The 13,396-nt window shown below is 37.0% G+C and overlaps 2 protein-coding genes across 6 annotated transcripts; both read left to right on the forward strand.

Moving 5' to 3' along the window:
* The first annotated feature begins 3,783 nt into the window (after positions 1 to 3,783).
* LOC107997421 (glutathione S-transferase 1-1) lies at positions 3,784 to 10,375 on the forward strand. Of its 3 annotated transcripts, XM_028666486.2 has the most exons (10): positions 3,784 to 3,913; positions 4,496 to 4,842; positions 4,929 to 4,987; positions 5,064 to 5,205; positions 5,277 to 5,448; positions 8,757 to 8,905; positions 8,979 to 9,037; positions 9,111 to 9,255; positions 9,387 to 9,551; positions 10,144 to 10,375. In XM_028666486.2, exons 2-10 carry the CDS (start codon positions 4,702 to 4,704, stop codon positions 10,288 to 10,290), a joined length of 1,179 nt encoding a protein of 392 aa, XP_028522287.2. In that variant the 5' UTR covers positions 3,784 to 3,913; positions 4,496 to 4,701; the 3' UTR covers positions 10,291 to 10,375. The 3 variants fall into 3 exon arrangements, with proteins under 3 accessions (XP_028522287.2, XP_016911498.2, XP_016911497.2); XM_017056009.3 differs by lacking the exons at positions 3,784 to 3,913; positions 4,496 to 4,842; positions 4,929 to 4,987; positions 5,064 to 5,205; positions 5,277 to 5,448 and adding an exon at positions 7,506 to 7,663; XM_017056008.3 differs by lacking the exons at positions 3,784 to 3,913; positions 4,496 to 4,842; positions 4,929 to 4,987; positions 5,064 to 5,205; positions 5,277 to 5,448 and adding an exon at positions 7,564 to 7,914.
* A 140-nt stretch (positions 10,376 to 10,515) lies between these two features.
* LOC107997424 (glutathione S-transferase 1-1-like) lies at positions 10,516 to 13,294 on the forward strand. 3 transcript variants are annotated; one of them, XM_062086099.1, is made up of 6 exons: positions 10,516 to 11,426; positions 12,053 to 12,200; positions 12,378 to 12,436; positions 12,532 to 12,673; positions 12,812 to 13,007; positions 13,081 to 13,294. In XM_062086099.1, exons 2-5 carry the CDS (start codon positions 12,060 to 12,062, stop codon positions 12,998 to 13,000), a joined length of 531 nt encoding a protein of 176 aa, XP_061942083.1. In that variant the 5' UTR covers positions 10,516 to 11,426; positions 12,053 to 12,059; the 3' UTR covers positions 13,001 to 13,007; positions 13,081 to 13,294. The 3 variants fall into 3 exon arrangements, with proteins under 3 accessions (XP_061942083.1, XP_016911505.1, XP_016911506.1); XM_017056016.3 differs by having other exon boundaries at positions 12,812 to 12,979; XM_017056017.3 differs by lacking the exon at positions 10,516 to 11,426 and having other exon boundaries at positions 11,469 to 12,200; positions 12,812 to 12,979.
* Positions 13,295 to 13,396: the final 102 nt, after the last annotated feature.

The raw sequence follows: 13,396 nt of genomic DNA on the forward strand, positions 1-13,396 counted from the left end.
CGGATTGCGGGGATGTATGGAGAAGGAAGGTAGAGGAGGTATCGTTCCATCGCGTGGCAACCATACTACGCTTTCACGGTCGTTGATGTCGTCGTCGTCGACGTCCTGGACTCGACATATCCCTCCTCGAGGATGGCCGCCGTTAGTCAAGGAAATCCTTTGATCTTTTACCTCTGTCCTCCCGTATCGGTCATCCTCCAGTTGCTCCTCCCCGTCGAAAGAGCGGGATATACCGACACGTATCCTCTCGCCACTTTTATCTTCCGCTGTCATCTTCGATTTAATTAAACTCGAAAATCTTGCTCGTAGACATTCGCGAAGGAGGAGACCTGCTGTTTCTCCATCTCTCTTTCTCTGTATTCTCTAAACCGAATGTCGGGATAAATTTCGGGGGAAATAGGGGGAATATGTAGAAAAGAGGGAAGAATGGCGATTATGTAATGGAGCGTTCCGGTTGGTTGAAAATTTATCACTTTTGGCTAGAAACCTCGCTCGTAAAATACATCTGCTCTTAACGGGATATCGATGAAAGCGATCGGTGTGTGTTTTCGAGAACGGCGGCCGACCACCTCGTATAAACTCCCCCCCTCCTCTCTCGCTCTCTCTCCTCCCCTCCCCTGGAATGTGTAATAAAGTGGATCAATTAAGGCGGGCAACGATGGAAATTTAGATGTTAATTAACCCACAGTCTAGAATATGGATGGTGTTTGGTGAATATAGCAATGGATTAATTTCGCCAAAACGTTTATCCCCCCCTCTCCTGCTCGAGCGAAAAAAGAAAGAATCGTTGGCTCGAAGCTAATTAAATGAAAAACTATTCCTCCTCTTCTTGCAGGGAAATTCGATGAAAATTCTTTCTCTTAATTCTACCTAAGAATAGACGTAAAATCGAACGATTCTGTTCTACGCATATATATATATATATATATATATATAGAATCTCTATAGAAATTTTCGTAAATCGCGTCGAAATCCGAACGAAATCCACTTCCTGATAATTTCTCGCGAATCGTTATTCTCGCGTTTCGCACGATTTTGCCCGGCAATACCTGTAATGAGTTAAACCGATCGCAAAGTTTGATCCGTCATTGACGGTCAACGAAACACGTGGGATTTCTGACGAGCGTTTCTGAAACGCGTTGATGATTGCACGCAACTCCGATCGTCATAAAAATTAAACCAGACGTCCCATCGAGATGCTCGAATAATTCATAACCTATCGAACAAAGCTATTTCTACAAATGAAATATTCACGGGTCCATCGTGCAGGATCCCGAACGAATCCTAGTGCTCAACGTCCCTCCTCGACGTCACGAATCTATGGCGATACATAACATCGATGCGAATCGTCGATAAATTTGCAAATTCGATCGTTGTTTTCGTTCGTTTTCGCTCGGTTCCGATCCGCGAGGCGAGACGTGAAAAAAAAAGGCGGGAAATTAACGGATCGTCATCACGACGATGACGACGACGATGACGTGATGATCGAGCACGGGCGTTGAAACGAAAGAGCTAGATGCCGTATTTCCATGATGCGGCGTCGATGAGCCGAGAACGATCGTGGCTATTCCATTTTCCATTCGAGTGGATCCGCACGCTTAATCGATAGTTACAGCGCAGACACGCCCGGCGCTAGCTCCGATAACTCGGTCACCACGAGCACGGAACTTGGAAAGGTCAGCGAGCCAGATGCAAAATCATTCGCGACGACGTTATCGACGGTCGGCCAAAGGCGATATCGATCCCGTTTCGTGCGATTTAACGGGACACCGAAGAGGCGATCGACCGTTCATCGAACGTCTCCTTTCTCTCCTTCGTTATCGCCCGAGCTCCGACTTCCATCCCCAACCTCCTCCGTTTTCAATTCGCACGGTGACGATTCGCCACGAATTAACAATCGACTCGCTCGATAATTCTTAGAATTGGCTACGATCGAAAGATTGCTCTCGATACCAACGGTAGGTACGACTAGCAGTCGGTGGCGCACTAGTCGGTTTATCGTTCGTTCCGTCTCGTTACGCTTCCGACGAACAGAGCAGCGTTCGAACAACAACGCGCAAATAATTGATAATATTCGCCAATTGAGATACGTTATAGACGATGATTCATCGGATTTATTAGTCGTTCAAAGGTAAAAGCTAACCGAGCGAGAAAGATGCGAGAAGAAAAGAGAAGAAAAAAAGGAAACTGAGCGATAAGTTTCGAATCGAATCGATTCAAAAGGGAAAAGAAAGGGGAAAAAAATGTTAAAATTTCCACTCCTGTGAATGCGTAATCGATCTAAATAATTCGGATCTATCGAAAAGAAAGATAACGAAGGTGCGAGTGTTTTCGTTAATAGAAAATATCGTGGGATTGATTAATGTAACTTTTATTTACGATCGGGCTGTCCGGTTGATAATCGTTTAAATGCCGATTAAACGAAAACTCGTCGCGGGAAATGGTAGGCGAATAAATTGAAGGTGGGCGCGGTCGCACGCAGACGCATTCATTCGCGGGCAAATTACACGCTCGTTCGTCGAATAATCGATGTTTCTAGTTGTCCGTGACATCGTTAAAACGACACGTTTTGCTGATGCTCCGACGGTGGAATAATTGGCGCGTGAGAACGGACCAACGGACCCTCCTATGAATTTATGAACAACACCTATAACGCGATATGCGTTGCAATGGCGCGTGGTTATTCTTACGCGCAGACACGACGCGTTTTCACAGCCAATTAAAATTATATCGCGGTAACAAGTCACGTGTAATTGTCCGGTAAAATGAGATCGCGGTCCGGCCTCCCAGGTGACGACGGTAATGAAAGAAAATTTATTGAGATGAACGACCGCGCGAATTCATGACCGTACCACGGCAATGTATCGCGTGCTGACCACCCACCTCCCGACCATTGTCCTTTTAATATTCACTTTCCTCTGATAAACCGCAATGATATCTATTACGACCAAATTGCATCTTGATTATTTTTCGCTCTCCTCCTCGTTCTTCTCTCTCTCTCTCTCTCTTTCTCTCACCTCAATATCATCAATGGCGGTCGAGAATATAATTCACTCGTGCTTTTTTTTCCTCGCTTCGAAATCGATGGAATAAGGGAGGGGGAGAAGTGCAAATACCTCGTTCTTAAAATTGAAAAAGCAGAGGCCAGAGAAAATTATCAAACGTTTACGAGGGACGGAGAATCTGTTTAAAAAGGATTTTTATAAATTCGGGATGGGACGAATATGAATCGCGCAATGCGAGAACGACTGCCGATTTATGGGATCGCCCTAAAACGAGCATCGCCGTAAATACGTAATATCCAATTGGATTAAGCTCGATGTGTATAAAACTATGGAACAATTTACCGCGGACGATTCGGCTACGATTTGTTGTTACGGGACGGCTCGTTTGTTGTAAAACATCGTGGTTGTTTTCGGTTTCAATAGTAACCGGCCGCATCCAGGCGAAACGTTGTTCACGGATTAATACGATTTCCCCTGTCCTGGCCGTCAACGTTGGCCAACGCTCCATCCCGTTCCTCCACCCTCGGCATTCGATAACCCATCCGACGCGATTACTTTTCAGTTTCAATCGCGACCCAAACCGACCGAATCGCCGCCCGCCCGCCTTGTTTTCATATCGATCCAGCAGATGCGTTACAACCTTCGATCGCGTCCCACGATATCGTCGCCGTCACACTTTCACGCTTATGTTTGCCGTGCGCTTTACGACATCGCTATGGCAACTCGATCTACCATTCGACCGTGTTATTTGCCTTCCCTTCCCTACCCGTATTACTCGCGAAACGAGCTTTAATCGACTCGGGCCGGTGCTTCGTTATCTTCGATGGCCGGCCAATCGGCTAATTAATTAGAGAATCGTTGACGCGTGAACGCGTGTGGAATTCGCGGTGATCTCGGATTAAATCGGGGTGAGTCGAATAACGGAACTTTTCGTTTGGAAAAATCGAGGGAAGGAGAGAGAGAGAGAAAGGTGTCTGTCGTCTTGCCACGAAAATGATAATTAATTCCGTTTTATTAAGTTGGCGATACGTTTAATATTTTGGGGGAACGTTGGAAACGGAAGTTAAATAATTCCCGCGGTATTCCATTTCGCTGATTTTCTCCCCGCATTTTCTTCTATTTCGAAATGCTTGCTTCCCCGCATTTTGCGATGAATACCAACGATACGAAATTTACTAAGTTTTCCAATTCGAATTCGGTGTAAGAATACGTAATGATAAACTTCAACTTCGTTGCATCTCGTCCAATGAAAATTGAATCAACGTGTATCGAGATAATTGATAGAAAGAAAGGAAAAGAACGATCGATTTCGATAAGAAAAATTGGAAATAACGTCTTCGATATATATATATATATATAAACGCGTGTATCGTAAAATGGCATTTATTCGAAATCGCTCGTACTTTGCACCGTAACTCTTTATACTCTTTTCGAGAGGATCTCCATAAAATTCCATATGCAATTTGGTTGATAATCCTTCTCATCCATAGAATTCGAGACACAAGAGAAGAGAGACGAGTAAATTTGTATGCGGGATACGCATGCAAATACGAAGCGTAGAAATTCGAGAAATTTCCTCTATTCTTGATCTACCTCTACAAAAATCGTGCGCAGTGACGTTGAAGAGACACAAAGTAAAAAAAGAAAAAGGGAGGCAAAAGAAATTCGGGAAAAAAAATAAAGAGAATACGAAAAGATGCCGATTGATTTTTATTACTTGGAGTTCAGCCCGCCGTGTCGGTCGGTTTTATTGCTGGCAAAAGCGATCGGCGTTCATTTGAACTTGAAAACGATCTCTCCTATGAAAGGGGAGCACATGAAATCCGAATTCGTGAAGGTAATTCCCTCGTTTTATTCGAAGCATATATATTTATAGTAAAACCTATTTTTTTTTTTAATTCATAAAAACAATTTTGATCTCAGTTGAATCCGCAACACGTAATACCGACGATAGACGATAATGGCTTCGTTTTGTGCGAAAGGTACGCACACACGTATATATATATGTATGTATCTTTGGATTCGCTCTTCGATAATAACTCATTCGCGTGTTCCCAGCCGGCCGATTATGGGATACTTGGTGAGCAAATACGCCAAAAACGATTCTCTGTATCCGAAAGACCCAAAGAGGAGAGGTATCGTGGATCAAATGCTGTATTTCGATATCGGTACCCTTAACGAGAACGTGGTCAAATGTTACGTACGTATCTTCTCATTTCCATTCTATGCGTTCGAGGGCCATTTCTCGGAACCATCGTGATTTTTCTACAGTACTCGACGATATTTTTGGGGGCGCACTCCTTGGACGAGGAAAACGTACGAGCCGTGGAGAGATCGTGCGAGGTGTTGAACGCGTATCTCGGCGAGCGCGAGTACGTTGCCGGCGATACGCTCACCATTGCCGATTTTGCCATCCACACCACCATCTGCGTCCTGTTGGCAAGTATTCTCGTCCGATACACGCGATATAATTACCTTGCTTCATCCTATCTACCTTACGTGACTCCCTTTTCCAATTATTTAATATTCTGTTGTTATATAATCGTGTAATGTGTAATTATTATGTATAATTATAAATATGAGATAATTGCAAGTATGATATATCTATTAAAAGTATCAAATATATGTGTGTATATATATATATGTATGTATGTATGTTATCAGTGTCTCGACTTCGATATCGACCGATACGACAATTTAGCAACTTGGTACAATAGTTGCAGGAAACTTTTGGATAAATTTGGTTTCGATGCCGTGCACGCTTCCGGAACGAAATTGTTTGCCGACTTGTATCGGGCGAATTTACAAGAATCCAGTTAGAATGAACCGATGATCGAGATTAGGCATGGAGATCGTATATCGCGAATCATTGTTGTTCCGTTTAACGAGCTTCTCGTTTAAGAAAAATAAAATGGAAAATCGTTGCAACGGAAAAGATGTGTTGATGTTATCGAGAGAGGAATGAGTTATTTTCGATCTACGAATCGTGTAAAGTAAAATTGTTTTAATAATTACATGAGAATTACAATGTTAGGATTAATAAAGTTTAAAATAAATGTTACAACGTTTTCATCGTTACGAACGTATCTTTTGCTTTAAATATTTCGTACTTCACTCTCGTATATATATATGTATATGATATGTTGAAAAAATTAGAGTGGAAAAAAACAATTCTCAGAAAAATGATATCTCTGAGATAATAATCATCAAATATTGTTATATGTACGTCAGCAAATATTATTATATGTATTAAATAAATATTCGAATTTTTAAACAAATTTTACGGAAATAATTACGAAATTTCCCGATTCTCCGATCGGATTCTATTATCGAGATAATAATAGATAAATACAACGAAACGACAATTCTCGTTGCCGAGATCTTGAAGATTTCAATCAAGGTTGAACAAAAGATCGCTGCTTTCTGTTGTTCGAGCGACTTCGGCTCAGCGTCTCTTTAAAAAAACGTGACCGTATTCGCCAATGGAATTCCAATATTTTTCTCGCTTAAAAATAAAAATAAATGTTGTTAACTAATGCAATTAAACAAAGTGGAATAGAATTCGTTTAAAAAAGAAGAAGAAAAAAAAAGTTTTCACGAAAAATCGAAAATATCGAAAAATTGTCTATCTATCCATCGTTATTGGAAATTATTCGATACACGAGAAACATGCATCTAATGTACAATTAATTTAATTATATCTCATACGAATAGCATTATTTTTTATCGTATAAGGAAAAGAACGTGCAACTTTTCTATTTGCATACATGCATAAAAGTTGTTTATTATCATAAAAATGATTTCTTGTGATAATAATTCTTCGCTTGGAAATATATAACACGTATTGATATTTACGTTCAATCAAAAATGTAATAAATTCGCGATAAATTGTTTTCAAACGAGATCAAATCATCTGAAAAAAAAAAAGAGAAATCTAACGCGTACAGTCAATGATAAAAGAATCTTCTTCTTCTAGAAAAATAAAACAAATTTTTCGAGTTCGATCATCTATCCTTTTCTATCGTGAAAAAAAAAATTTTCTCTCTTATTCAACGATGCTCTGTCCACGAATTTTTATTAAAAAGAAAAAAAAAAAATCAAACGAATCTCCTTGGTGAAATAACGTACGAAAGACTGCCGGTGCATCGTTGATACACGATAATATATTTGCTGTATAAATAGTTTCAACTTTACTTCAAATGGTTGTTCAAGTTTTATCGCGCATCGTTTATGCAATGTACCTAATAAATATTATATTGCAAGCAACGATTAAAACGCAATAGTTTTGCTTTTGTTGGAAAACGAATCCGGACGCAGAGGTTGATTCCACTAGACGCCATTAGAAGCAGGGCAATGCGCCAATCAGAGGCGCATTCTTCTCGAGCGCAAATCGCTGAATCGGCCCTGATACGTTCGAAAGGGATGAAAAGGGAAGCAAGGTGAGTCGTGTCACATACTTCGATCGACAGTTGAAATCAGTCAAGCGTGCAAAGATATTCGTCGCTTCAAAAGGAGGATGTCATATATAAAAAGATTGAACAGCTTATATCTTTAAATAGTTATCTCGTAGCGTGCTCGTAATATAAATTTACTTTGCGCGCCACTCTTCATTTATTCTCTCGGTCACAAATCATCTTGTTTTCGCCGCTTCGAGCCTGGTACGCAATTTTAAATGTTTTCAACCGTTTTGTTGCCGCCGTGTTCAGTTTCTAATTTAACGTGTTAATCGCCATTTACGTCTACGTTTCACTCGTGACCACGTTTACGAGCGAAATATACAATTTGTTCTCTTCGTTTTTCTTTTTTTGTTTTTTTTTTTGTTTTAACAATTTAGACATAGACACAGACATGTTGTTCTCGAACAAAGTTATCGAGTTGATGCATAGCGGCGACGGCGGATCAGGAGTTGGTAAAATTATTCTTTTCTCGAATAGAAAAAAGGCTGTGATGTAATTTAATAAATTGTGAAAATATCGTGAAAAGGTTCGACATTGTGTCGAGTCGAATTTTGGCGAGAAAAAAAAATTTTGGCACGAAATCTTACAAAATAATTTTACAAAAGATTATTAATAATCTTACAAAAGAATTTATCGAATAAAATGATGCGATATTAACTTTTAAAATTAATGTTAATCGTTAAAAACGTTTCAACGGAGTTATACAATAACTGCACTTACAAATTTGTACTTTGATCATTTTCTTTGCTAGTATTGAAACATAATTATCGCGTTATCTTGCAATTTTTGAATGTAATAGCTGCACGATAATTAAAATGCATATATATTTTTAAAAAGAACTCGCATTTATATTCGTTTTAAGCAAAAAAGTGTTTAGAAAAAAATGGAAAACTAATCAACGGTTAATAGTTGGCACAAAATCTTACAAAATAATTGTAGAATTTAAAAGAATTTATCGAATAAAATGATGCGATATTAACTTTTAAAATTAATGTTAATCGTTAAAAACGTTTCAACGGAGTTATACAATAACTGCACTTACAAATTTGTACTTTGATCATTTTCTTTGCTAGTATTGAAACATAATTATCGCGTTATCTTGCAATTTTTGAATGTAATAGCTGCACGATAATTAAAATGCATATATATTTTTAAAAAGAACTCGCATTTATATTCGTTTTAAGCAAAAAAGTGTTTAGAAAAAAATGGAAAACTAATCAACGGTTAATAGTATTTGCATAAAGAAGAAATCATTCAAATAATTGATCATCGGATGTTACATCCCGTGTTGCAGAAATTAAAATGCCGATCGATTTTTATCAATTTCTCGGAAGTCCGCCATGCCGTGCGGTTGCATTGACGGCTGCTGCTCTTGGTATCGAAATGAACTTCAAACCAGTTAATTTGTTGAATAAGGAACAGTTGAAGCCTGAATTTTTAAAGGTACGAAAAATGCGAATATCGTTCGATTGTTTTGATTGGAGAAAAACGAGAATAAAAACAAATTAAATCGTAGATGAACCCACAACACACGATACCTACAATTGATGATAATGGTTTCTACTTATGGGAAAGGTAACATATCCATCTTTGTTTCTTTTTCGTTTTCGATGAAAAAAATGTTTTATATTTTCCCTTTTCCTTCCAGTCGAGCAATTATGATGTATTTGGCGGACCAATACGGCAAAAATGACTCTCTGTACCCAAAGGATGTGAAGAAACGGGCGATCGTTAATCAAAGATTGTACTTCGACATGTGCAATTTGTATAAATCGTTCATGGATTATGTTATAGTAAGCTGTACAAATTATTCGATTATTTTTAAAATTATCATTATCATTAAACCATTTGATTATTCGCGAGATTATTCGTGAAATGAAATGAAATAATTAATAATAATAATCGGAAATAATTTCATTCTCAGTATCCTGTCGTTTTCATGAAAATGCCTAAAGATCCAACAAAATACGAAAGCATCGACAGGGCGCTGTCGTTTCTCGACAAATTCCTCGAAGGAGAAAACTATGTGGCAGGAAAGAACATGACTCTTGCCGATTTAAGTATCGTAACCACTGTCTCCACGATAGAGGTAAATAATATTATCTTATCGAAATCTTTCCTTCGTTTGAGTAAACGTTTTTAAAACCGAGTTTTTAATTCTTCTAACTCGATTGTTACCCGTTAAGTGTTCATACGTAATATATTTATCTCGACGAGTAGTGCGAGCAGAGTTGAAAAAGTAATTAAACTAATTACGAAATCTCGAATAAAGTTGCTTTAAATGATTACTTATTAAAAAATAATCGTTTATAGCTAATCGTAGCTGTATTGTCGATCCGTAACTTATATAATCTCCCCCGTTTCCCATTACAATTATTCGCGATCATCGCTTCGAACGATAAAATTATCGAGGTAACTTTATTCGTAACTTCGACTATTAAATTTTCCCCATTTCCCTGATTACAAGCGTACACGTAAATACATTGCAAACGCGTCGCTCTACGTTATGTGCCTTCCCAACATTCGATCGCGGATTTGGGAAATATCATATTTTTTCGTAAGCATTTGTTCGCTTTCCCCTAAATAAAAAAATTACGATAGTTTTATTTACTTCGAGATTGCATTTCTTTTAAAAACTTTTACGGTTAATAATAATAATTGTATGATCGTTCTTATAACAGGTGGTGGATTACGATCTCGGCAAATATGAGAACGTTGCGAGATGGTTTGCAAAGGTAAAATCTGAGATACCGAAATACGAAGAGTACAACGACGTTGGATTGAAAATGTTCAAAGACTTCGTGAACGAAAAGTTGTCGAGAAAATAAAGTGAACGAGATGAGATAAAATTGTTCGCTCTTTATTATCGTATGAAAAATGATTTTACACGAATAAAGCGTTCATTATCGTTTTTTTTTTTGGGGATCGAACCCCAGTTTTAATTTCAATTTTCCAATCAAATTTATTCGTCTTCTTGTGTTATGTATCCACGAGACGTACGTTGTAATTCTTGATATCTCGATCGAAAAATATCCATCATGTCGATTCCATTTCTCCGATAATTTGCCGAGAGCGAAAAATTTCACCAGGATGGATCGAGATAATGTAAATAAAATACGACAAATTTAGGAGAAATAAATCACACGTGTCATCGTATATATTTTTTTTAAACAGTTTTTTAAAAAAATTGTATTAAAATTCGAAAGAATATCACGAGCATTTTTATATAATTTCTAATCGATGCGACGTTCGATCATTTAAAAGATTATTAACATTATCCCGTTTACCATACGATAAATAGTGGAATCAGCATCGAACAGCAAATTAATGAACCTTGTAATTATAGAAGCCACTTGGTGTTCGCAATGCGGCCAATTTACTTCGGTAGTGGCCATCCTTTTGTTTCGATGTTCATTTGCTAATTACCCTCGATCTCGGTTTCAGCTACGTTTTAATTACAGTACAATGGTTGGTAAAACTCTTTAATCGATATTTCCTTCCTACTTTTTCCCATGATTAGCCGACAAGGTTAAAAAAGAAAAAAAACTTTCAAATCTTTGAAACAAAATATATAAGAATAAATTTTGCAATAAATTTTAACATCGTTCCAAACCTGTTTAAAATTACGTATATATATATATATATATACTATATACACATATTGTACTGGAATATAGCTATAGATCGAACAAGCTCGCTCGCAAACTCTACACTCTCGATTCTCCAATAAAACAGCGCGTATTTTCCTCCTCTTCTTCCTCATTCGTATGAAATTTTTCTTAATAAAACAAATGATAATCATTTGAGATAATCATTTGAGAATCCGTTATAAACTTGTTACGAAACAAATTTTTTGGTCATCTCTTTGCATGTTGTTGATCGTTGTTATATAAACAGTAAGAGACAACAAGATTCGTTACACCGAATTTCCATCAAAGCAACGTCTAAATTAAAAAGATTTCAGGTAAGAAACAGAAGAAGATTGATCACATCACGCGTATATCGAGTTGTCGTTTTTTAATCAAGTTCAATTCGTTTAATTATTTCTTCTTTTCAAATTCGTTTCTCTTCTTTTCGTTGTTCGTACGTACACCTTGAACCATCTCGCTTGCACGTATCGATTATTCGTTAATGGCGAATAGTCGTACGATACACTAGCTCGATTCAAGTACACGTAATTCGGGCACGATTGAAAAATAATGCTTCGTCGATTATCGTTCGATTAAAAAAAAAAAAAAAAAATATACACGGAATATATAAAATTCCATAACGAGGGATATATAAAATTCACTCTTGCAGAGTGAAATTAGGATGACGATTCTTGGCATTGTTTGAATAATGAACGAACGAACGAACAAACGAAATTCAACGCGAATTACACGCGCAATTACACGCGAAATTATTTACACAAGATAATTCCATAACTTTCTGCGTGTATGGATATCGATTTTCTTGAAAATCTTCTAGTTGAAAAACTAGTAGCTGGGAAAAGGGAATATAATTTTTGTGTTGTATTTGTGTTACGTCAACCTTAAATATCGCTTGTTTATCGTGTATTGAAACGTAATATTTTCTTTTCGGTTGGACAAGTGTGATCATGTCGTTGGATTTGTATTACACGCCTGTAAGTTCACCTTGCAGGGCAGTCCTCTTGGCTGCGGAAGCTATCGGTATCTCCTTAAATTTGAAGGAAATCGATATATTTGCAAACGAACATTTGAAACCGGAATATGAACAGGTACGATGAAAGTATATAGAAATCTTAAATATCGTTAGATATATATATATATATGATTCGTGCAATTTGGATGTGAAAAACCGATATTAGACAATGCTTCCATTCGTTTTTTTTTTATCCACGATAAATCTCAAATTTAAAGTGATATGATTATGCGATTACTATATTCTGTTACAGTTAAATCCGCAGAAAACTGTTCCATTTCTCGTAGACGGTGATTACAAATTAACGGAAAGGTTTGTTGTTATTAATGAATCATAGATCATGATAATTAATATTATATAATTCCATTTTCATTTCTTATGTCATCGTTTCGTTTCGCAATTCGTAGTCGAGCTATTATGTCGTATTTAGCCGATCAATATGGTAAAAACGTTCGCCTATATCCACAAACACCAATTGGTCGAGCTTTAGTCAATCACAGATTACATTTTGATATCGGTACTCTGTATAGAGGCATGAAGGATTATTACGTAAGTATTCAAAAGAAAAAATGTATATATATTTATAATAATTGATTTTCCGTTATTTTCGATTTAGAATATTTCTAAATAAAATTATTATATAAAAAATGCTTGCTTTCTGTCTGAAATGGAACAAATTTATTTCAGTATCCAGTCGCGTTTGGAAAGACAAAGGATTATAATCCTGAATGTTATAAGATACTCGAAGGCGCGTTTGACGTTCTGAATATATTTCTGGATGGGCAAGATTATGCCGCTGGACGCAATTTAACTATCGCTGATCTCGCTTTAGCTGCCACTGTATCGACAGCAGAGGTATCAGAAAGCAATGTTTAAAAACTAAGTATTAATTTGAAAATTAAATTATTTTTTTATAATTTTAAAATTAAATAATAAATAATGGCTATTGATCATAGATTTTCGGTTTCGAAGTGGAGAGATATACTAATGTTGATAAATGGATGAACAGAATAAAATCACTCGCACCGGGTTATCGTAAAGCTAATGGCGAAGGATTAGAAATGTTAAAGAAATTGATTGAAGATTTTAAAAAGAACTAATATATATAAATATTTATGTATTAATTTGTATAGAATAAACTGAACTTAATAATTAAAATTCAATAATAAATTGTCTTTTTTTTTGCGTGCGAATATGATTACATACCAAGAGCAAATGTGAGAAAAAAAGTGGGGGAAGGATAAAGATAGATTAAAAATTCGGAATCAACGC

Source organism: Apis cerana, linkage group LG15 (genome assembly GCF_029169275.1).
Source record: "Apis cerana isolate GH-2021 linkage group LG15, AcerK_1.0, whole genome shotgun sequence".
NCBI classification, from domain to species: domain Eukaryota; kingdom Metazoa; phylum Arthropoda; class Insecta; order Hymenoptera; family Apidae; genus Apis; species Apis cerana.

Coding starts and splice junctions, on each gene's coding strand:
- LOC107997421 (XM_028666486.2), top strand. CDS start 4,702: ATGCCGATTGATTTTTATTACTTGGAGTTCAGCCCGCCGTGTCGGTCG. Junction 5,449..8,756: donor CATCTGCGTCCTGTTGGCAA/GTATTCTCGTCC, acceptor CCCGTGTTGCAG/AAATTAAAATGCCGATCGAT. Junction 9,256..9,386: donor CGTTCATGGATTATGTTATA/GTAAGCTGTACA, acceptor TTTCATTCTCAG/TATCCTGTCGTTTTCATGAA.
- LOC107997424 (XM_017056016.3), top strand. CDS start 12,060: ATGTCGTTGGATTTGTATTACACGCCTGTAAGTTCACCTTGCAGGGCA. Junction 12,674..12,811: donor GAGGCATGAAGGATTATTAC/GTAAGTATTCAA, acceptor AATTTATTTCAG/TATCCAGTCGCGTTTGGAAA. Junction 12,980..13,080: donor CCACTGTATCGACAGCAGAG/GTATCAGAAAGC, acceptor TATTGATCATAG/ATTTTCGGTTTCGAAGTGGA.